This window comes from Balaenoptera borealis (genome assembly GCF_965194805.1).
Source record: "Balaenoptera borealis genome assembly, chromosome: 5".
In the NCBI taxonomy this organism is placed as follows: Eukaryota; Metazoa; Chordata; class Mammalia; order Artiodactyla; family Balaenopteridae; genus Balaenoptera; species Balaenoptera borealis.
The window spans coordinates 110,678,015-110,702,905 of NC_138862.1; the positions used below are offsets into that span (position 1 = coordinate 110,678,015).

The 24,891-nt window shown below is 41.2% G+C and overlaps 1 protein-coding gene and 1 pseudogene across 6 annotated transcripts in view; one reads left to right on the forward strand and one right to left on the reverse strand.

The window, feature by feature from the left end:
• KCNAB1 (potassium voltage-gated channel subfamily A regulatory beta subunit 1) overlaps positions 1-24,891 on the reverse strand; it is a 419,545-nt gene that overhangs the window by 83,796 nt on the left and 310,858 nt on the right. For all 5 annotated transcript variants that reach the window (XM_082394420.1, XM_082394418.1, XM_082394419.1 and 2 more), the window contains exon 3: positions 2,471-2,508. In XM_082394420.1, coding sequence (XP_082250546.1) covers positions 2,471-2,508 — 38 coding nt within the window. The remainder of the gene's footprint in view (positions 1-2,470; positions 2,509-24,891) is intronic.
• LOC309629879 (G2/mitotic-specific cyclin-B1 pseudogene) lies at positions 2,830-22,028 on the forward strand (annotated as a pseudogene). Its single transcript, XR_014249497.1, has 2 exons — positions 2,830-2,895; positions 3,742-22,028. The product of XR_014249497.1 is annotated as a G2/mitotic-specific cyclin-B1 pseudogene (transcript).

Genomic DNA, 24,891 nt, shown 5'->3' on the forward strand with positions numbered 1-24,891 from the left:
CTAATTTAAAAGTAAAAATATTTTTTTCCCTTATTGGTTAAGCCAATTTCAGTTGAGTTTACTGTTACCTGCAAATGAAGGAAGCTTAACTATGTCACAGATGAGAAAACATAAATAAAACTCTGAAAATTAAGTGCTATAAGATGGTAATATACTCTTATCATTGTTTTAAAATATTATAATTCACGTGAGTAACATCTATCTTGGTTTTATGATGAAGCCAAATCATCTTTGGGAGGTACCTCACAGCGTTATCTAGCTTCCAGTTTGAATCCTTTCGATAATATGCCTGCCAAGTGGCTATTCAATAAACGGTTGAACTCTCCCAATAACGAGGACATCACCATCTCCCAAGGCGGCACTAATGATTATGTCACTCAGCACATTACGGTGCGCTCATCCCGGGATCCCATATTTGTATCTGCTTTGTGCCTACGTTGCCACATGGAAATAGTTGAGCTCCATCAATTCAGCCACGGGTGTGACTGTGGTCTGGCTGTGCCTTCATTCCTCCTTGCTGGCAGTCTCTCTGCCGGGCCCTAGGGGGAAGCCACAGCTGCTCTTAGGAAGGACAATCGCTATTTGGTCTGCGTTTGAGGTGAGAGCCTCTGTAGTCATTCACAACAGCTTTACTGTGTAGTCTTCAGAATCATAATTTTGAAATGATTTATTTCAGAGGCCAGCCCTGCATACTCTGACCTGGGCAAGCTGGGCTCACCGCAGCAGAGAGCAGACACTGTCAAAGGGAGAGCAAAGATGAAGGGGGAAATAATATGCTTATAGTTGACCCTTCTGCTCCGAAAGGGAAGATATATTTGTCTTTCTCTGCTCCAAAAACCATACCAGGCAGTAAAAGGTTACGCACAGGCTAGATACAGGGGATTATTAACTTTAGACCCCCTTCCTTCCTTGTCACTTATTTTGCAACTGATTAAAGTCTGCAGCCATTGCTTTGATATCTGTGGATTTGCCTCTGTGCCTCCTCAACTCACCCTTCCTGATGCCAGTCAGAGGGCCCTGGAGTGGACCCTGTGATGACCACCCTGGTCCTCCTTCAGAGCTCAAGGACTTATTCCCCCAGCTCATAGGAATGCTGCCATCAGAAGGCACCTGGCTAAAGCGAGTCACCTACCCCAAGGTCAGACCTGCCTCCCAGGGCTGCCTCTATCCAACGACTGGTCATACAAGGGATATAAGCACTCAACTCCTCTTGCGCCAACTTGGGACAACCTGCAGGGCCATCTGAGCTTCAGAGCTCCCCATGGGGTCAGCTGAGGTCATTGCTGAGACTGCATCATGGCCCAACTTCCTGATAACTGTTCTGCATGCTAATTGCCACCAGAGGTCTGCTTCCCAAGGACTCCCCTCTGCAACAAGCTCTCTGTGGTGACCTATGCCCAACACTGGGAACAGAAATTCAGACAGATAAAAATATGCAGATAAGACTCCTCCCTATGGATCTATTAAATAACACGGTGACCTTGCGAGTTGTGGAAAAGACCCTTTATCTCCCCAAGCATCTCCTTAGGGATGATAGTAAGAACTACCTTTATAAAGGGCTTGTCCTGGGCCAGGCACCAGGCTGAGCCCTTCATTAATCTTAGGGGCCATCATCTGCGTTTTACAGATGTGGCAATTGTTGGTAAATGGAAATGTTAACAAATCTACTGTTCATGCAGAGTGAGCTGGATCCCACTGAGTGTATCCACTCAAATACACTATCTCTACTCCTCAGTGGTATGGAGGAAGGCAAGAAAGGCTTGGAGGGACCTGAGGGGGTTTCCTCAGGGAAGCTGTTGGTACTCAATGCTTGCATAGCTCACTTAAGCCGTGAAGGTAATCGTTAAAGGCAATGGTAAGAATATTACTTTGGTAAGCACCGTTCTGAATGTGTAAATGAAGGTTTAAAGGAGTTTTGTAGTAAATACAATTACTATAGGTCCCATTTATTGTGTGTTTGCTACCCTACATGGTTAATCTTTTCAACAGACCTTCAAGGTCAACATTATCATCCCATTTTGCATATGAGAAAATGAGGAACAGAGAGGTTGAATTAACTTGCCCAAGCCAGGGTGACCAACTGTCCCAGTTTTTCCAAGACTGAGAGATATTAAAATGGAAACGATGCAAACTGGGACCTGTTGGTCACTCTAGGTGAAGCTAAAACACACACACACCAGCAATAAAATCTTTTCATTAAGTCACTAAATATTAATTCCAAACTGGTTTGTTCTCTTATTATTGAGCCCGCACATACAATAGATTGACAGCTTCAAGGGCTATTAATAGTCTAAATGTGAAAAATACAAGAAGCAAGATAAAATGGAAAATAATCTTTAAGTCAGTCTTAGCCATTTCCTGTGATTAAACTATTATCCTTGTAAAATGCCAGAATCCCAGAAACTGTATTGCAAAATTGTTTGCTCTGCATTTTCTCCAATCAGCATAATGGAAGCCAAAAGTAACTCACCTCATCTGAAATTTGACCTCCAAATGTCACCCATGTTCCTGGAAAAGAATAAATATTTGCATGTTATTCATAATCATTTTTCTAATATTGCGCAGTAAGGGAAACACTTTTTCTTACATCAGGGCTACTTCAGTAGGTTGTTCGTGAAGGTACTCGGATGAGGAGCACTTGGGGGCTGAAGTCCTGCCCATCCTCCTCCTGTCGCTAAGTTCCCCAACAGGGATCTGTATTCCTCTGCATCCCTCTGGATGCCTTTTCTTCATTCAAAGGCCCAGTATGTGCTAATGGAAGCCCTGTCTACTAAACTCTTTTTCTTCTGACGTAGGACCATGTATGCTGCTGTGCAAGAAGCCCCAAGCCCACTTCGGCTGCGCACCCATTCTTGCTCCAGCTTAGCTAAGAAGTTATCAGTTCTGAAAGTGAAGGTAAGACCTTGGGTCACATTTCTCCCTTTCTTTGCCTCCAGTGAGGGACTCTATTTTGTGTTCTCTATTCCCTTTCAAAAGGAACCCTCTCAGGGGTCCTTCCAGTCCCCACTCCCAAGCCCCAGGAGATGACACTTAAGCATCTTGTCTCTTCCGACCTGCTACTCCAGAATGGAAACTGCCTTTGGTTTAGGGGTGGCGTAGAGGCAGTAGCCAGCGTGAGGTTTGGGAAGGCAAGGAGGAGAGGCATAACCAGTAGCCAAAGATCTGCGTTTGTAAAACAAGAGGGAAGCAGACACTGAGTGGGCTGTTTCCACTCCAGTCTATAGTCGCCTCATTCGTATTCATAATTCTCTCCTTGATCTTTTTTTTTTTTTTTTTTTGAGCCCTAATTACATGCCAGGCAAAGGCACTGCACCCAGGTGCTCCGGACAGTGAGGTGACTGCCCCAGCTCCTGTGTCTCAGCAGCTCACAGTTGACAATACTAGTCAACCAATGCCATGACGGAGGCAAACACAAGGCAGGAAGGGAGGGAGTGCTCTACTCAGACTGGAGGTGGCCCTCAAGAAAGACTTCCGAGAAGAGGTGACACTTTGGTTGAGTTGCAAAGGAAGGAGCTGAATGAAGAGGGGAGGGACAGGCATTCCAGGTACAGGTAAGAGCATGGGCAAGGCAAGTAGAAAACTTGAGTGGGCTGATGAGCCGCGGCGTGGGCTCCTGCTCCGAGGAGTGAAACATGATGTGGAGAGGGAGGGGTGGCAGGAGGTGGCTGGGCACAGTTCGTGTTTGTGGGGGCAACAAAGAAATATGGTTGGAAACTTATGTTTCGTGTTTTGTAATAACAGGATAGCTACTGTTTACGGAACATCTTCCAAATGCCAACAGGACACTGAGAAACGTGTATACTTTCATCTCTAATCATTTTGACAAACTTACAAGGCAATTTTATTATCCCAGTTTCCAGATGAGGACTCTAACATCAACCAACCTAATACGTGATACACTCGGGACTCCCGCACATGCGGGGCTTCCTTTCCACTGCACTTTGCTGCCCCATCAGTAAGCTTCCAAATTAATTATGGCACTTGGATACATATTCCATAGAAGCATGTTGATGTAACTGTACCTTTTTTCTTCTTAGTTCTCAGGGACTAAACAGAGGTAGAATATAGGTTATTTTACTGTTACACTCTACATCCCCACAGGTTGTAAATGGGTGGCTTACAGATTGCACTCAGCTTGCAGACTTGTTTTGCCTGGCAAGAACAATGTTGACCCACTTGATATTTTAATAAACTTGGAATAAGTTACCAACATTTTGATAACTTAAGAGATTAATCTCCTTTATCTTAGGAGATATTTCTTTTAAAAGTCTGATTTCTAGCTTCTCTTAACAACAGAGGATCAGTGTCCCCACACGGCAGACATCCCCTAAATCTGAGGGGCAATGCCCTCTGTGGAAGGGCTATACCCTCCCTGTTTAGTCAAAGGTCACACACTTTCCTTTGTATTTCCAACACTGAAATCAACTGGCAGTTGTTATTTAGTACCACGTGTTTACTGCTATTTTTCTCATTGTAAAATTTAGAGAAAAATGGACTTGTGCATCTCCTAAAAAACAAAGTTTAGTATTTCAAGAAAAAATAGGGGTGCACTTTTTTTTTGGTGGATGTGAAGAATATCCAAACAAAAAATATTTACAACAGAAAAATTACAACTTAAGGCACTATAATTAAACAAGCCATGACTGGTATACAGAAAAGATGGGCGTTGGGAAACTTAATGGACTGAAGAAATGGCAGCATTTGTTTTGAATGAGAATAAAACAAATGATCTGCTGTGAAATGCAGTTCTCTATTAAGTGAAAAAATTGCCTCGGCATCTAAACCTTTTTACAGACAACACTTTTATAAAAGAGTTTCTTTTGAATGTAGCAGAAATTGTGTCCAGAGCATAAACAAGCACTTGCAAATGTTCATATAAGCAGAAACATTGTCGCTCAGCATGTTAAAAATACGGCTGAGAACTTTCAGGATAAGTTAAATTATTGGTGGCATCTTCTATTGCAGCAAATGAGCACAGAGATATAAATAACAGCACGCTGTTAGCTATATTTATTTGCGATGTTTTGAGAATCTTGGAGGGGTCAAAGAAGTTTTGAACAAGAAGTCTCTGCAAGGCAAAATTACTTTGTGATGAGAAGGGTCTCAGACCATTGGACATAGAAGGCACTGTTCCAAATTGTAAGTGTTACTACAGATCAGGTTCTCACAAAGGGTGGGGCTGACCTTGGACCCATCAAGCGACAGATCAGAGGTGACAGTATTTTGTAGGGGCACTATGCATAAATCCATTAATTTCCTCATTCATCAGGAATTGCTTTGGGCTAAAACGAAACAGGCCATGGATTCACTAATTAATATCATGACTCAGCTATTCTTCTACATCTTGGAGCAAAATCAGGTCAGTGTTTGCTTAATGAATTTGCTGGCTTACTTGTGCTGTGATGTTGGAGAGAATTTTTTTTAACTGTTCATGTCATCAGAGGAAATAGTCCCATTTCCACTTAGCAGCAAAGATTGGCTCAAAGTCCCAAGCTTCTTGCTGACATTATACCTCATCAACACCATATGAGTATTTTTCTATTGGGACATTCAGAAGTATTTGCCCAAATGTCTCATTTGCTTCTCTCAGTACTGACAACAAAGTCTTTGGAAAATTCAATCGTTAAAGAATAATTTGGTTCATCTTCCAAAACTGCAGTCAGTTTCCAGATATGAAAATGGTAGCCTGAAATTTATTCTCTGCAATGGGGCTTTTGAATACTGGATTTCACGCTTTCGGAAAATAAACTGGTATTATTTAGCTTACCTTTCTTAATTAATTTTTGATAGTACAGATGCAGGGCTATGAAGTTATCAAACTGTACTACAAAATGGTATTGAAGTCTATGACAACATTGAAAGCTGGGACTGTACACCCATCTTGGAGGAAATAATCTTCCTATCCACATCGGGAAAAGCTTATGTTTAGGAGCAGTTTTATTCCAAAATTAATCTGAAAAAACTACTTACCAACCCCAGTTTACATATTTAAGGCTGCATACCTTACATCACAGAGAAAACCACAGGGCCTGACTGACATTTTGGTACAGAAGAAAAGACATTAGGTTTCTGATGTCAGGTCAAAGCAGTAATGAATTACAAGGTAATGATAATAATAATAATAGATGTTTTTTCTTTTTCAGTTTTAGATTAAAAGTTTAAATATAAAATAGAATATGGATATCAGTGCTGCGGAGGAACGGCTGTTGGCCTGTGGTGGGTTCAAGGTCCCTGGCTGGTCGGGGGCTCCCGTGCTCTGCTTCTCCCCACTGAGCTACTGCCTGGTGCAGAGGAAGCCATGGTGCTCCGGATCACCAGGAACATGAACATTAATGCTGAAAATAATGCGAAGGTCAATATGGCAGGCGCAAAGTGCGTGCCTGTGGCCACTGTTGCAGCCTCTAAGCCCGGGCTAAGGCCAAGAACAGCTCTTGGGGACATCGGTAACAAAGTCAGTGAACAGCCACAGGCCAAACTGCCCCTGAAAAAGGAAGCAAAAACTTTAGCTGCTGGAAAAGTTATTGCTAAAAAACTACCAAAACCTCTGGAAAAGACTCCTGTACCTGTGCTGGAGCCCTAGCTGGAGCCGGATCTGGAGCCAGAGCCAGAACCCGAGCCTGTTAAAGAACAGAAACTTCCGCCTGAGCCTATTTTGGTTGATACTCCCTCTCCAAGCCCCATGGAAACATCTGGCTGTGCCCCTGCAGAAGAATATGTGTGTCAGGCTTTCTCTGATGTAATTCTTACAGTGAATGATGTGGATGCAGAAGATGGAGTGGATCCAAACCTTTGTAGTGAATATGTAAAAGATATCTATGCTTATCTGAGACAACTTGAGGAAGAGCAAGCAGTCAGACCAAAATACCTACTGGGTCATGAAGTCACTGGAAACGTGAGAGCCATCCTAGTTGACTGGCTAGTGCAGGTTCAGATGAAATTCAGGTTACTCCAGGAGACCATGTACATGACTGTTTCCATTATTGATCGGTTCATGCAGGATAATTGTGTGCCCAAGAAGATGCTGCAGCTGGTTGGTGTCACTGCCATGTTTATTGCAAGCAAATATGAGGAAATGTACCCTCCAGAAATTGGTGACTTTGCCTTTGTGACTGACAACACTTACACTAAGTACCAAATCAGACAGATGGAAATGAAGATTCTAAGAGCTTTAAATTTTAGTCTGGGTCGCCCTCTACCCCTGCCTGCATTTCCTTCGGAGAGCGTCTAAGATTGGAGAGGCTGATGTTAAGCTACATACTTTGACCAAATATGTCATGGAACTAACTATGTTGAACTACCATATGGTGCACTTCCCTCCTTCTCAGATTGCAGTGGGAGCTTTTTGCTTAGCACTGAAAATTCTTGATAATGGTGAATTGACACCAATTCTACAGCATTACCTGTCATACACTGAAGAATCCCTTCTTGTTGTTATGCAACACCTGGCTAAGAATATAGTCATGGTGAATCGTGGGCTTACGAAGCACATGACTATCAAGAACAAGTATGCTGCGTCTAAGCATGCTAAGATCAGCACTCCAGCACAGCTGAATTCTGCACTAGTTCAAGATTTAGCCAAGGCTGTGGCAAAGGTGTAACTTGCGAACTTTGGAATTATATAAAATCTGCAAATAAAATTGGCACCATGTGCCATCTGTACACATTATATGTTACATTTATTTACTTTTAATAAAGTTGTAGTCCTTTTTACTTAAAAAAAAAAGGGTATGGCTATCATATATATTTACATTAAGTTATACGCCTACACCACAATGTAGTAAAAATGAAGAGTTTGGTTCCATTTTGGGGATTTTGTCATTCTTCCATTCAGCTTACTTTGTTTAGGTAGGCTACGTCCCTGGCCCTTTAGACATTTGCTATTTATATCTTTTATAGTTACTTGTTTACAAACTTTATATCCTCTACTAGAGAGTAAGCTATCTGAGGGTTAGGGTTTTATTTCATTTATCTTCTTACCTCCACAGCCCTAGAATGAAAGTGAGTCCTTAGTAGATGGTTGGTAATTATCTGGTTAAACTGAATTGAATTGACTTTTTGACTATCTTTAATGTACAAAATACTGGGATAGTTTCCCACCAAATAAACGTTTATTTTGATTTATAGAAACATGAAAAATGCTCATCAATAGTCTTCAGTTCTAGTCCCTATGAGATTGATGTGTTTCTCCCCATCCCCTGGTACCCACGCAGCAGTGCCCCCTCCTGGAGAAGGGTAGGCGGAAGGTCCTTCTCCCTGGCTGCAAGGCCTGGGGGTGGGGGGGTGAGGGCACAGTGTAGGCAGGGTCCACCGCCACCCATGAGGAAGAGTTGCCACTTAAAAATGGGACATATTCCCTCAGGATGGAGAGGGATCAAGCGGCAGCTTTCCGGACAAGGGAACTCTGCTTATACGATTTTATCTCTACTACTCCCCTCCACAAGATGTAATTAATTAATTAATTAATACAATCCTCAAAAACCCTCGGTGGCAGTTTCCTTGATCGTTTTTCTCTCTCTAATGAGAACACGCCTGCTTGAGACATAGGATGGCATATGACTATTTCACTGTGAAATCTCAAATTAGTGGGATGTCATTTAGAAGATCATTTTACTTAACTGACACTTGTTATTTCTAACCTTTTAAAAGCAGTGGGAGTATAAAGAGAACTTTGAACTGTTATTGTGTCTTCTGATGAAACTCCTTCATGTACCAAGGAATATATGCTTTGAAAACCTCTGTTTGAGGCCCTTGGCATACACCTACCAGGGCATAGAAAATGATCGGTGAAACATAAAAAGAAAAAGAAAACTACCTTGACACACACACACATACCTATCTTGGTTACTTAATTACCTTGGTGGTGGTTTACAGGGTAATTTCTAAGCATAAGGAAACATGCATATCATTTAAATGATCTCCTTGCCTGTATGAAGACATATTTAGATATTCAGAAGTAATAACGTTTGTGCAGGTAGGCTACCTCCCTGGCCCTTTAACATCTCACATCATCATAGTGTAATTATCAAAACCAGGAAATGAACACTAGTACAGTACTAGTAACTAAACTACAGACTTTTTTTTGAATTTCATTGTCCTTTTTTTCTGTTCCAGGATCCTAGGCAGGACCCAACACTGCATTTCATGTTCATGTCTCCTTAGTGTCCTCTGATCTGTGACATTCCTCAGTCTTTCCTCGTCTGACACTTTTGAAGAGCACTGATCAAGTACTTGATAGAATGTCCCTCAATTTGGGTTTGGATCATTTTAGCGTTATAGATTTGGTGACTTCTTTTTCTATACTGTAGTTTGACTTGTTTATGTTTTGCATATATTTTTTATAACTATCAAGAAGGCAATATAAAAATGCAATTATAATATTTATTATGCCACAGTTAACTTTTCTTCATTCTTTTATTAAACAAGTATTTATTTGAGTTTATCATGTGCCAGGCCTTGTACTTAAATTATCAGGATACAACAGTGAGAAAATTAGTTCTCCCCTCATGGGGCAGATTTAAGAGGAAAGACAAAATAATAAGAAAAATAAGTTAAATATATAGTGTTTATTTATGAATGTTAATTTCATCAATAAATAAAATATAAAATGAATAAAGTTGCTTGATGAGTGTTAAAGAAAGTCATGTTTATAAGGTCGGCTACAGTAGGTAAAATGTCAGGGGATGGGGTTGAGATTTTAGATGGGGTGGCCAGATAAGGTTCACAATGAAAGTGGCTTTTGAGAAAAGACCCAAAGAAAGTAAAGGAGCTTGCCATGCAGTTACCTTGGAGAAGAACATTTCAATGGGGAAAACAATGTGGAGGGGGCTTACTTGGCATGTTCAAGGTCAATGAGGAAGCCAGTGTGGCCAGAGAAGAGAAGACGAGGTCTGAGGGGTAACGGGGAACAGATTGTGTGGGGTGATATCAATCATAAGAAGGACCTTGGAGAGGAGTTTTGAACAGAGAAGTGACACAGTCTGACACTCTTTGAAAAGGAACCTCTGCTGTGGCGTTGAGGGCACACCTCTGAGGCTGAGGCTGAAGCACCAGCACCAGTGAGGAGGTTGTCGTGATAAATCCAGGTGACACACGACAGTGGTTTGGTCTGAGGTGGCAGTAGTGAGGACGGTCAGAAGTGCTTGAGTTTCTGATAGATTTTGAAGGACAGGCAATAAGATTTGCTGATTAAAAGGATGTAGGGTGTGAGAGAAGGTGAGACTTCAAGTACAACGTCAAGGTCAGAACCAGGGGAGACTAGAGAGCCAATTCAACACACTGCACTCTGGATTTAACAATTTTTAAGTTTGGTAAATAGAGCACACATTGACTCCAGGTTAATGTAGTCAAGGCTGACCAAATGGTCGAGAGGTATTTAATCTAGTGGTGTTTAGAGTTATTCATCTGTTACATCACTGAAGAATTTAAGGTTGGAGATTCAAACCCCAGATCTCAGTGAACTCAGACTACACACTGCACAAAATTAATGTGTTCACCATCTCATTTTAATAGAATTATTCCCAGAGAGAGGTAGAACTGGGGGTGGGAGCATCCCCCCAAATTTCATGGAAAGCAGGAAACAGAGTGTAAGTCCAAATCAGTGTTGACTTGGAGGACGAAGTGCTAAGCTGTTGGCCACTACCTGACACCAGGGCCAGGGCATTCCTTGCACATTCCAAGTGCACTGTGTGTACCTCTCCTCTTAGCTCTGGGCTGAGTCTTCTGAGAATGGAACCCTTCCCCATGTCCTTACATCCAAATCCTACTTATTCCTCAGGACCCAGAACTTCAGCCTCAGAGTCCAGTGCTGCTGGACCAGTTCCTTAACACTTCCTCTCCTGTAGGTCTCTGTTCCATTAACTCTATGACCCTAGGGAAGTCCCAACCTCTTGATTTCAAGCTTCCTCACACACAAAATCAGGGACCTTAAGCTTCCTTCATCTCTATGATTTCGTGATTCTGTGGCTGGGCTTTGAAGGGTGAAGAACTCATCCCATTCTACCACTTTGAACAAAGCATTACTACCACACCAACCATATCGCATTGTAACTACATAAATTTTTTTTCACATATAACTTGTTCACCGGACTGCATCTGTCCTGAGGGGAGGGACCAAGTTAAATCTAAATCTTTAACTCTAGCCACTGAAGTGAAGCCTGGCACATAGTAGGTGCTTAATAATCATTCACTGAATCAGTAAATAAACACTTTAAAAATTTGGGTGTCCAGGGACTTCCCTGGTAGTCCAGTGGTAAAGAATCCACCTTCCAATGCAAGGGATGTGGGTTCGATCCCTGGTTGGGGAACTGAGATCCCACATGCCACAGGGCAACCAAGCCTGTGCGCCACAACTACTGAGCTCGTGCACCTCAACAAGAGAGCCCGCGTGCTGCAAACTACAGAGCCCACGCGCCCTGGAGCCCGCGCACCACAACTAGAGAGAAGCCCGTGAGCTGCTTCAGATCCCACGTGCCTCAACAAAGATCCTGTGTGCCGCAACTAAGACCCGGCGCAGCCAAAAAAGTAAGGAAAATAAACAAACAAAAAAACTCGGGCGTCCAGCCCTGTAAGAAATGTCTCTAACATGAGAACATGTTGGTTGTTTCCCTGATTCACTACATTGGATCAGAGGTTTTCAAGCCTGGCTGCACATTTGAATATCCTGGGGAGCTTTCAATGATTCTGCTGACCTGGTCCCTCATCAGACCAGTTAAATCAGAATCTCTGGGAACAGGACCCCCAGCATCAGAATTCTTAAAAGATCTTCAGATAATCCTAATGGCAGCCAGGGTTGAGGACCATAGTTCTATTTTTTTTTAAATTTTATTGAAGTATAGTTGATTCACAATGTTGTGTTACTTTCTGCTGTATAGCAAAGTGACTCAGTTATACACATATATATTTTTTCATACTCTTTTCCATTATGGTTTATCTCAGGATATTGAATATAGTTTCCTGTGCTATGTAGTAGGATCTTGTTTATCCATCCTATATATAGTAGCTTGCATCTGCTAATCCCAAACTCCTAATCCTTCCCTCCCACAACCCCCTTCCTTGGCAACCACAAGTCTGTTCTCTATGTCTGTGAGTCTGTTTCTGTTTCGTAGATATGTTCCTTTCTGTCGTATTTTAGATTCCACATATAAGTGATATCATATGGTATTTATCTTTCTCCTTCTGACTTATTTTGCTTAGTATGATAATCTCTAGGTACATCCATGTTGCTGCAAATGGCATTATGTCATTCTTTTAAATGGCTGAGTAATAGTCCATTATGTGTCTCTCTCTCTCTATATATATATCAATATATATCTATCTATATCTATATCTATCTATCTATCTATATCACATCTTCTTTATCCATTCATCTGTTGATGGACATTTAGGATGTTTCCATGTCTTGGCTATTGTAAACAGTGCTGCTATGAACACAGGGGTGCATGCATCTTTTTGAATTATAGTTTTGTCTGGGTATATGCCCAGGAGTGGGATTGCTAGATCATATGGCAACTCTATTTTTAGTTTTCTGAGGAAACTCCATACTGTTTTCCATAGTGGGTGCACCAATTTACATTCCCACCAACAGTGTAAGAGGGTTCCCTTTTCTCCACACCCTCTCCAGCATTTATTATCTGTAGACTTTTTAATGATGGCCATTCTGACTGGTGGGAGGTGGTACCTCATTGTAGTTTTGATTCACATTTCTCTAATAATTAGCGATGATGAGCATCTTTTCATGTTCCTATTGTCCTGTCCATCTGTATGTCTTCTTTGGAGAAATGTCTATTTAGTTCTTCTGCCCATTTTTCGATTGGGTTGTTTGTTTTGTTGTTGTTGTTGTTATTGAATTGTAGCAGCTGTTTGTATATTTTGGAAATTAAGCCCTTGTTGGTCACTTCATTTGCAAATATTTCTCCCAGTCCGTAGAATGTCTTTTCATTTTGTTTATGGTTTCCTTTGTTGTGCAAAGGCTTATAAGTTTGATTAGGTCCCATTTGTTTAGTTTTGCTTTTATTTCTATTGCCCTGGGAGACTGACCTAAAAACATTGGTATGATTTATGTCAGAGAATGTTTTGCCTATGTTCTCTTCTAGGAGTTTTATGGTGTATTGTCTTATATTTAAGTCTTTAAGCCATTTTGAATTTATTTTTGTATATGGTGTGAGGGTCTGTTCTAGCTTCATTGATTTACATGTGGCTGTCCAACTTTCCCAACATCACTTGCTGAAGAGACTCTCTTTTCCCCATTGTATACTCTTGCCTCTTTTGTCGAAGACTAACTGGAGGACCACAGTTCTAGATTCTTCACATACTGATATTTTAGTACCTCTTCCTTTTCTTTACACTCTGACTTGCCTTTCTAATTCTTTTACTCAGCTGTTACTTTACCATTCCCATTTTCAGAGGTTAAGTTACTTGCCCAGAGTCCAAGTAACTAGTAATTGGTGGAGTTGGAGCCAGGATTTAACCAATGTCGCACCCTTCATCACAGTATGGTATGGAAAGATTGCTGTTCTTTCAGTAAGATAGGTGAGTTGCACAGTTACCTTAATGTTCATATTGATGCAGGATCAAAACAAAACAAACAGAAAGCAGATACCTAGAAATCTGGCCTGAGAGAAAGGCTCAGAAAATGGGATTGAGATGTACAGACAGGTGACAGAGGTGAAGAATTGGCTTATTGCCCTTGGTGCCCTCTTGAAGGGCATGGAATGGAGCTGTCCTCCTGCTGGGGAGGCAGCAGAGTGAGTGGCTAAGTAGCAAAACAACATTCTGAGCAACCCCATTGTGGCCACTGTAGATGAACTGGATGTAGACCTATGTCTGGGCATGTGGAACATAGCTCAAGGCTCTATCTTTTTCAAATGGTACAGACAAAGCATTCTTTCTTATATCGGTTTGTATTTGTTTTCCACCAAGGCTGGCCCTTATTTTTGGATCCAAGCTGCAGTCTGGTCTCTCGTTTTTTGGCTACTAGTGTATTGCTAATGAGCATCTGGCCTGAGATAACAGGAGTGATAACAGCTTAGGCTTTACTGTTTTACTTTGGTTACCTTTTCTTGCAAGAGCCAATAATACTATTTAAAATCTGGGCAGGGAGGGGGGGCAATGAAGGGCTGCTTTCACACCTGCACTTTAAAAAAGAGCTTGAAATAGTAATGCAACTAGGCAAGGAAGCGGTAAAGGCCATGCAGAATAAAAGTGGGCTCTCAGGCCAGGGAAGTGCAAGTAGTATACTCATTCACAGGCAACTCTGCAAGATCTGAAGAATTCCATGTATATAAAGATGAGGAAGTGAAGTGGTAGAGAAATGACTTTCCACAGGTGGTTAGTGGTGGGATCTCCAAGGCCGTGGTCTCCCCCAGCCTCATGCTGTTTTCTGGTAATGATGCCTCCTCGTCTCCCCCACATACTCTGCTCCAGCCAAAATGGTATGGCCTAGCGTTTGCTCTGAATGCTTGCAACAATATCTTGCTTTCAGGAATCTTCCCACTTTCTTCCCTCTGCCAAATGCCTCCTGACTGAACCGTCCTTATGATAAACTTTACATCTGTTTCTGCCCACAAACTTCCTTGTCTATGGATGAAGAACAGGCCACTCCTCTGGGCCACCTCCCTGCTCCCAGATTCTCCCATTTCCACCTGAGGACAGTTTTTATCTTTCTTCCCATGAGACCTCATACACAGAGCCATCCTGGGCTTTAAGCTCTCAAACCCTTAAGAGCCAGGAATGAGAGTGGAGCCATAATGAGATGTACCTGTCATTGAAGAAATTCTTGGGTGTATTCTTGGGTGTATGAAGGAGCAGAGTGTACTGGTGGGCAAGGCAGTGGCAGAGGGGAGCCTGGCCTTAGATTAGGCAAGGCCAACGTAGAGCTGGCTGGCTGGCTCTTCCAGAAAAACCTGTGGACCTTCTTCTAATACTTGTCTGAAGGCTGGCGGTTTTGAGGGTTAAACGTCTAGGATTGACATTACATCCTTCGCGATCCTTATAGAGAAGGTACAAATATTTGATATTTTCCTTCTTTCTTTGACTTAAAGTTTTATGTACTTTTAATTCCGAGGGATACTGCTAGCTCCATTTTGTCTTAAGATTTGTTTCAGGGCAAATCTACCTGGAACCACTTTGTTCTGTTTCTCCATTAATCTGATCAGTAAAGTTTAAAGACAAGGCAGTAGTAACAGAAGTAGGATGAAGGACTGGAGGAGAAGTGTAGAAGAGGCAGTTTTGTTCTATAAAGCAGAATGCCAGGGTTGACAGTCCCCTCAGGAGCTGCTGCGCACATAGCATAGGAATGAAATTTCACTGCCTTAAATCTCCCCCCAGAAAGCAATGACCCACTCCCCAAATTTAAATGTTAGAATTAATGATACATAGTAATGTAAATCCATGGCTAAATCTTCTTACATTTCCTCATGTAGGTGTGACTCCTGAATTGGTTGATTTAGCACCTTTAGCCTGTTATGAAAAGTTTCAATAAAGCCAAAAAATTCTTTGATGAGTTTTTCTTCCTAGGGTGTTTTAATTTTCTGCCCACACTATTGGAATGAATATTACTACTTTTATAATAAGAAGCAAAAGTTTAAAAAAAAATCCGTATCGCTTTACTGGGAAATCCATTGATAAACAAGGATTCTAACAAATTGCAACTCTTCCTATTTCCTGAACATGAAAAAGAGGCAGAGGCACTGTTTACATTTTGTTAATACTTTGTCCTAAGTTTCTTGGTCAAATTTCTCATGTTTTATTGTACTAACATTTACATGCTGAAAATTATTTCTTACAACAAAGTTTCCAGGGCACTTATAACCAGCATGCATCATTAATGTGCCTTATTCATTTTGTTCTTTGGAAGCACTCCTATAAGAAATGAACAGAATAGTGGTGCTGGGAAAACTGGACAGCTGGACATGTAAAAGAACAAAATCAGAACATTTTCTCATGCCATATAAAAAAAATAGATTCAAAGTGGATTAAAGACCTAAATGTAAGACCAGAAACCATAAAACTCCTAGAAGAAAGCATAGGCAGAACACTCTTTGACATAAGTCTTAGCAATATTTTTTTGGATCTGTCTCCTCAGGCAAAGGAAACAAAAGCAAAAATAAACAACAGAACCTAATTAAACTTAAAAGCTTTTGCACAGCAAAGGAAACCATCAACAAAATGAAAAAACCTACAGAATGGGAGAAAATATTTGCAAATGATATGACCGATAAGGGGTTAATATCCAAAATATATAAATAGTTCATACATCACACTATAAAAAAACCTGAAAAACAAATAACCTCACTAAAATATGGGCAGGAGACCTGAATAGATATTTTCCCAAAGAAGATATACAGATGGCCAATAGGCACATGAAAAGATGCTCAGCATCACTAATTATCAGGTAAATTCAAATCGAAACCACAATGAGATACCACTTCACACTTCACGCCTGTCGGAATGACTATTGCCAAAAGGACAACAAATAAAAAACGTTGGCAAGGATGTGGAGAAAAGAGAACCCTAGCACACTGTTGGTGAAAATGTAAATTGGTACATCCACTGTGGAAAACAGTATGTAGGTTCCTCAAAAAACTGGAAATAGAACTACTATATGATCCAGCAAGTCCACTCCTGGGTATATATCCAAAGAAAATGAAAACACTAATTCAGAAAAATATATGCACCACAATGTTCACAGCAGCATTATTTACAAGAGCCAAGATATGGAAGCAACCTAAGTGTCCATCAACAGATGAATGGATAAAGAAGATGTGGTGTATGTGTGTGTGTACACACACACATACACATACAAATGGAGTACTACTCAGCCATAAAAAAGAATGAAATTTTGCCATTTGCAGTAACACGGATAGACTTGGAGGGCATTATGTTGAATGAAATAAGTAGGACAGAGAAAGACAAATACTGTATTTTATCACTTATATGTGGAATCTAAAAAATAAAACAAACAAATGAATATAACAAAACAGAAACAGACTTACAGATATAGAGAACAAACTGGTGGTTACCAGTGGGGAGGGGAGAAAAAGGAGGGGCAAGAGAGGGGTAGGGGATTAAGAGGTACAAACCATTATGTATGAAATAAATAAGCTACACAGATATATTGTATAGCACAGGGACTATAGCCAATATTTTATAATGACTTTAAATGGGGTATAATCTATAAAAATATTGAATCCCTATGTTGTACACCCAAAACTAATATAATATTGTAAGTCAACTATACTTCAATTAAAAAAAAGAAATGTACAGAATATTTAACATAAGTGAAATAACACTGTTGGAATAAAATTAGACACTATGGGTTACTAGGACTAAATGGCAACTTCTGTTTTTTAAAACAAATTCAAATATTTTCAGTATCTTATTCTAAACTGGTTGAAACTAAGGTTGAAAGTATGTATATACATATATATTTTTTTTCTTTTTCTGTGAACTCCTAACATGGGACCTGAAACACAGTATGTGCTCAAATACATATTTTTATTTTTGGCTTTATCTCTTGTCTTTCCATAGTAAGTTATTATGAATAAGAACTCTCTGGAAAAACACTACTGTCAAGAAGTTTGAAAGTCAAGGTGACCTCCTTTACACTTACTTTTATCTTTAAAAAGTTCACGGCAAATCTTTATCTTTGTGCAGGGATATATTTCTTTGATAGTTCAGTGAGTTATTCTCCCCCAAACAGTAATAATTTTGAATAACTCTGGTGTAGCTGTACATAAAAAACAGTTTGTGCTCATAGGACTATCAAGATATACTGGGAAATAAATTTTAATTCCATGGCGAGGCAAAGAAACCTTCTTAGTGAAAACAAGATAGGGATAATATATTGTGAAAAAGAATGAAAAAATTTTATAACAGTCCTTTCAAATTCTCCCTCTTGTGCTGTGAGTTTCATGATGTTTATTGTATTAAATATCACTAATGAAAACTCAAAGTTGGAATACAAAGTGCTTCACATACTTTTTGACTAAGAAGTTTTTGAAATGTAGAGAAATTAAAACTGAGGAAATGTATAAGGGATAATTTAGCAAAAACCTAAAGATTTTTAAAAGTTCCCAACCCTATTACACTCAAATTAACCCAATTCCCATGTTTCCCTGTGGATTTATATATTTACATACAAAGATTAGCTTATTTTATCTGTAGCTGTTAATGATTTCAGCTTTTTCTTTTTAACCTATAATGTCCTTTTCCTAATGGAAAATTCATAGCTGTATCAAGCAGATGAGGTATTTTAGCATTTTCCATAGAACTATGCATGAAATTTTTTATGCACTCTTTCTCTATTTCTAACTAAGCTACAAAGGTCTTCCTCTTTCAGTAACTGTATGTAGAAATTTATCATGTTAAAGAAGAAAACAGAGCAATACTAACTCATAAAACCATTTTGGTGTATCTTTAGTTTTAGGAGATCCCGTTTAATTCAAATTCTACATAGAGTCACTTACCTTTGAAATGGTATTTTATATTATACTGAAAGCTTACTTGTGGTATGGAAGAAGCCCAGAACAGCTCCTGGCAGCCTCATCTGGACACTGGTGCCCCTAGGCTTTGGCACTGACGCAATGGCAGTATTATAAACACATAGTCCGATTTTACAGGTTGGAATGAAATTTCCTAACATGCTATATAGACAGTTAAATGTAGATAACCAGAGGCATCAAAAAATATAAAAAATATACTGCTATGTCAACAATACTTTGGATTGTTCTCAAACACAGAGGACAGCCTTTCTTGAGACATTTTCAAAACTACTAACATCTTGGGATAATCTCTGTATCCCCAGAGACTACATAAAACCTGGTACATAGGAGGGGCTTATTAAGTGTTTCATGAATTCAAGAACAGCAGAGAAGAAGTGATCCTCATAGAAGGAGTGTTCAATAAACTCTTTTATTGCCTGCTGATTTTCTTTTCATTAATTCATTGCTTGGAAACGAGTAAATATGAATAAGTCCATCTGTGGCCTTTATATGAGTTTGTGACCTGGGTACCCATCAGCCACCACACTGATATACACAATGAGAGGACATTCTGAAGGGTGGCCGGCAGCTTGGCCTGGATCTAGGGAGTAATTATGGTAGAAATAACACTTGCGTTTGCCATCTTAAAGCAGTGATGGCATCTATTTCTCCTTCTGCTAGCACCAGGGGCCCTGATTTAGGGAAGCAAGGTAGGGTGTGCCCAGAAGGAACTCCTGGGGCAGCAAAGATAACCTCCTGGTGACTCTCCATCTTTGATTATTTTGTGGTTAGTCAAGAACCTTAAGGATCACTCACTATGAAGAATTAGAACCTTCTGTTAACTAGGAAAGAAAAAGAGTACCTAATGGCAGTGAAGAGTGTGCTACCAAAAAGTTGGGTGTGTACAGCCCCTCATGATTCCTGAAGGCTGGGTGGAGAGCTCAGTCTACCCTCCCCAAGGACAGGGGATCTCTTTGCCTTGTTCATCACTGCCTCTCCAACACCTAGAACAGATTTGAGTTTTGCAGATCAACTATCTCACGTGTCCTATGCAACGCATTCTAAAAGCATCTCTTATTTTTCAAAAAATCATGAAGGGTAGGTATTTTCATTTTCTTTCAGATACACCTGAGGTTCATTATGTCTGTGGCTAAATAGGTTCACCTTTGAGACCTGGTTCATCTCTAAAATAGACACTGATACCTACTCCAGTATTGCTGTGAGAACTAAACGAGACAACGATGGAACACTTTTTGGAGAACTTACATTGTGCCAGGCGCTGTGCTACACATTTTATAGACATGATCTCATTTGGAACTCATGACCACTCTGGTTTGAGTTTATTTGCTGGGGAGGGGGAGGGGGTGGTTGAGCCGGGATGTGAGCCCAGGCAGAGTGACTCCACAGTCCACGCCCTTAACAATTTCAGTAGTATATGCCAAGGGTCTAGTACAGTACCAAGCATACAACAGGTGCTCACTAAATGTTACTTTCCTTCTTATCTTCCAAAGAGATACTATTTGAAGCAGCAAAAGTTCCATAGGAAGATAAATGACTTTTCCTGAGATGGCAGTGAAAGCCAAAGTCAACATTGGAATGCACCAATTCTAACAGTCTACTCATCTCAACAAAGCTCAGGAAGATTTATTATTTATTACAGATCATTCTGAAGTGACATATGGAGAGTGATGAATAGACTAAAACATCAAAAATGCTGCAAAATTCTGAGTTTCAATTGGACTAAAGCTAGATGAAAGACAAACACCCCACCTGGTACTTGTTTCTTCATTGGGCACCAGAAGTGGCATCCGTCTTGTTCTCTGGTTGTACCTCCTGCATGCTGCCTGGGAATCCAAATCTCTTAGGTGCTCAAAGCTTCCATGGTGGACCCAGCCATCTGATGAGCAAGTAACTCAGGTGGCGAGCCAGGCCAGCTATCCTCAACTCTGGCCCAGTTAGTAGGACCACCTGGGAGCTGATGCCCTGCCCCACCCCAGAGATTCTAGTCTGGTTGATCTGAGGATGTGCCCAGGCACAGGTATTTTTTAAAAGCTCCCATGCAACTGTACTGGTAGCCAGAGTTGAAAACTGGTCTAGGCAGCAGTCAGGATGTCATTGAATGAACTCAATCCCTCTGCAAGCTCTCAGCTTGATGGGAAGCCCCAGAATGGTAGGGAGAGAGACATTACGTACTGGGCCCAGAGGCTGAAGAACAATACAACAAAGAAGGTGGAAGTTGGCTTTGACCCCAAACTGGAGAATGTAATGCCTTTTTAGAGTCTTTAGCCCTGACCACATAAAGGGTTACAGACTATTCTTTCAAGATGCTCTCTTTGGCACTTTGCCCTTCATTTTATTAGTATTATTAATCTTCTGCAAAAATCCCAGTGGCAGTAAATGACTGCAGCAAAAATAGCTTAGCGGAAATAAAAAAGGGTGGAATAAAAAAGAGCATCAGCAGTCTTGTTTTCTGGGACAAGATGACAAGGGCCACCAATCCTAAGAGAGTAGGGTACAAGTGAGACACATCAGTTTGATGGGGTCAGGGTGGAATTTCTCCCACTGGTGCCATATAGAATGATTAATTCATTATGGAAAGTTGAAAGCTTCGCTGAAGCCAAGTCAGAGATGGGCTATGAGATCATTACACTGTTCCTACATGTTTTATTACCTCTAGACAACTCTTGATTTTTCACTAACAGGTTTTCATGTCTATGGCACCGTATTCAAAAGAAATACAAAGTTCACTCCAAAGACAAACATAAATGCATGTTCAGTTCTCTGTGTCACTGTCCCCTCTCTTATCAGAGGTAGTTGAGAGTCCGCTGCCTTTTCCTTATGTCTGTCTCCAGTGGCTCTACTGGAAGAGCAACACAGCAGCCATTAAAGTGTCCGAATAAAGTGCCCAGTCTTCTTAAAGTCACACTGGTATAGAAACTACAGACATTTAGCACACCCTGGAATTTGCAAACTCTCAAGTATAAAACTCAGTTTCAGAAAATGTAGGCAATGATTATCAGAAGAAACCGTAGTAAAGGTTGATGGGGTGGAAACAGAAGACCACAATGGTGCCATGAACAACAGAACTGAACTTGCACACAAGAGAACTTGGGAGGAGGTGTGCCTCATGTGTATTCCGAATATATGCATTAATGACCAGGTCATAAGCCCTCGCATGCTACAAGCTGTCACTCTTGCAGATTTTGTGTAGGTACATGCCCACACACGTTGTCCTCAAACTCTTTACCTTCCTCCAGTCTATCTATTCTGTCTTCAATTCCTTCCTTAACCAGGGAGCTTAGGCTAGCTGGATGACGTGGTTCACCATTTAGAAGATTCTCTTGCCCTATTCTCAGCTCCATTACTTCACTGTTCCTTCATTTCACCTGGCTGGCAAAGACTGACACCTGGAGGAGTCTGACTGTCCGGCTGCTCATCACCTATAACCAAGATGCTGAGCTGTGCTGGAGAAACTCACGGACTGCAGAGAACCATGCATCGTAAATGCCTGGTCTACAGTAACTACCCAGAGAGCCCACCAGACCTCTGCTTTTTAATCATCCCCCCCACCCTGTTTGGATTTCAAACCTGCCCTACTTTTCGCAACCTCAGTCCTACCTCCTCCTTCTTTAATGTCACCAGATAAACCTGCCTCCTGCTTCACAGAGAACATAAAAGAAATAAAGTGTAAACCCCTCTCTACTTCCTGCTACCAAAGCTATCAAACTATCAGACGTGACTGCCCATTTCCATGTGGGCTTCCAGCTGCCTCTGGTATGAGAACAGCCCACCTCCCTCACCCTCAGGTGGGTGTGCGCTCAACACTGGCTTGCGAGGTAAGGGAGCACAGAATAAGACAACACCCGTCCTTTCCTCCTTTCTTCCTGTCCCTGGGGAAGAGTGTCCCTTTACTTTCCAAGGCTGTTTCTCTGCTGATCCCATCTCCTTGCTCCTTCTCAGGGCCCTCACTCCATTGATTATCATCTCTCATTACTGCATTTTCTCTTTGCTTGAATTCTACTTTTTTTTTTTATTGGAGTATAGTTGCTTTACAATGTTGTTAGTTTCTGCTGTACAGCAAAGTGAATCAGCTATACGTATACATATATCCCCTCTTCCTTGGATTTTCTTCCGATTTAGGTCATCACAGAGCATTGAGTAGAGTTCCCTGTGCTATACAGTCTGTTCTCATTAGTTATCTATTTTATACATAGTAGTGTATATATATAAATCCCAATCTCCCAATCCATCCCACCCCCCCTTACTTCGTTTATTTCATTAATTTTACACCCACATTTCACTTCCTTTTGGTTCATATTTGTCTGATTTTTATTTGCCCGTTTAAAAATTTTCCATTTATCTCCATCCTCTCCCTTAAAGAAGGTATCTAGGAACTTTTTTTTTTTAACCCAATCTCTGAAACTTTGTAATTTACTACACTGACACCTATGTTAGTTCTTTACTTCAGATATTTTATTTTATGCTTTTAAAAACACTTCCTTTTGTATTTTCTTTACCAGTCTTTCGCTGATTTGGCCAAGCCTCATTTACCTCACCAGTCCCCCTACCTATTCTGCGCAGGCTCTGTGTATATGCTCACAGTGCGATGAACTGGGCTCACAGTTAGTGGGCAATTCACTGACTGTTACATTTAATCTTCTGTAAAAGTGAGAATATTTGAGTCGTTTGCAGCCTGTCTCCTTGCCTCTATTCCCAGTCCTCTCTAATTTGCTGTCTGCAGTGTGACCACAGCGATCAGAATGAGCTTCCTAAAATGCATCTGGCCAAGCAACACCTGGAGTGAAATATTTCAGTGACTCCTCATCACGAAACAGATACATTCCAAGCTTCGTGGCATGGCTTCCAACGTTACTCATAATCTTCCCAAAGTCATCTCTCATCGTTTTCTCTCCCATGTAGTTCCTTCTCCAGGCCATGCTGGTTTAGACTCCCAGGCTTCTCTTCCTGAAATTTATTTATCAATTCATTTAGAAAACACTTATTGAGCCCCATAATTTTTCAGAGCCATGCCAGGTGGTGGGGTCAAAATGGCAAATAATAATAATGGTGTCTTTTTCCCGGAGCTCCCAGTCCAGTGGGGAAGACAGAAAAATACCACATCCTGGTAAGACGGGTTGTGATAAGAACTAACAGGAAGCCTCTGTCTAGACGTGGATGGTCAGGAAAGCAACCATCAAGCCTAGATCTGAGTGAAGGGTAAGTAGGAAATGTTTTTAAAAGGAATGCCTGTGGCTTTTTTTCCTTATCCACCTGACAGATTCCTATCCATCCTTCAAAATCCCACTGCCCCTATCAGCACCTTCTTCATTCCCCAGAAGAGGTGGTTGTTTCATCATCTGTGCCACTTCTGTGTCCTATACCTCTATCTCTCTGTCTCTCTACCTCTGTTATTGTTAAACTGCTTTTTTCCTTGTTTTCTCTTTGACCTGGCTCTATCCTACCTTATTCATCCTTTCATACTCAGCTCAGATATTTCTTCCCCCAGGAAGCCTTCCATGATCTCCTCTTAGGCAGCCCTCATATGTGTTCACACAGCACCTCATATTTCTCTCAGAGCCCTGGTCACGCTGTGATTCCTTCATTCATCCATTCATTCCATAAATGAGTATATGTAAGCAGCTTCTCTGATCTAGGCATGTGTTCTGAACTGATAATCAAGCAGGAAATAAGTCAGACTAATAAGCTATCACCAGCAAACATAAATGCAAGGTGTCCTCTGGGGGCACACAGCCCAAGGATCTCATCTTGCCTGGGAATCAGGTCACTGCCCCCTCCCCGCCTCCCCGCACGTGGGCTGTGTGAAGGTGGCCACTGGTGCTCTGGTGTGTTTTTTCTCCTGTTTCCCCAGCATGCCGTGTGGCACATCTTGTGAAATCTTTGGACACACACATGAAGGAGAGGAGTGCTGACCCCGTGCTTTCCAGGGATGATGGAATCAGCCTCAGTTTCTACCCTCTAAGAGCTCAAACTGAGACATGGGTGGCATCAGAGGCAGCCCATCCACCAGCAGGACCAGGGAAGCCAACCAGCCCTCCCAGGAAGGTGCTGGAAGGAAGGGTGACTGGAATGGTGTGACAGGTAAAAAAGCCAGACAGAGGGTCACTTCTAGAAATGAGTCTCAGGGCCAGTCTTGCCTTCTGTCTTCAGCCAGAAGCAGTTAAGTATCACCACTGAAAGCAGGTCGGCTGAGTTGGGCTACAGTTTCTGCTCAGAAAGGGCCAAAGGAAAGGGTGGCATAGAGCAGAGGGTGGAGAAACGGGAAGGAAGGTAGAGTAAGAGACTAAGAAGAAACATGACAAGTTCCCCCAGAAAACTTGTTTCTAGTAATTGCAAGCAGAGCCAAGCCAGGACCGTCATCTCCTGTCTCCTTCTCTTCAGCCTGAAGAAATCC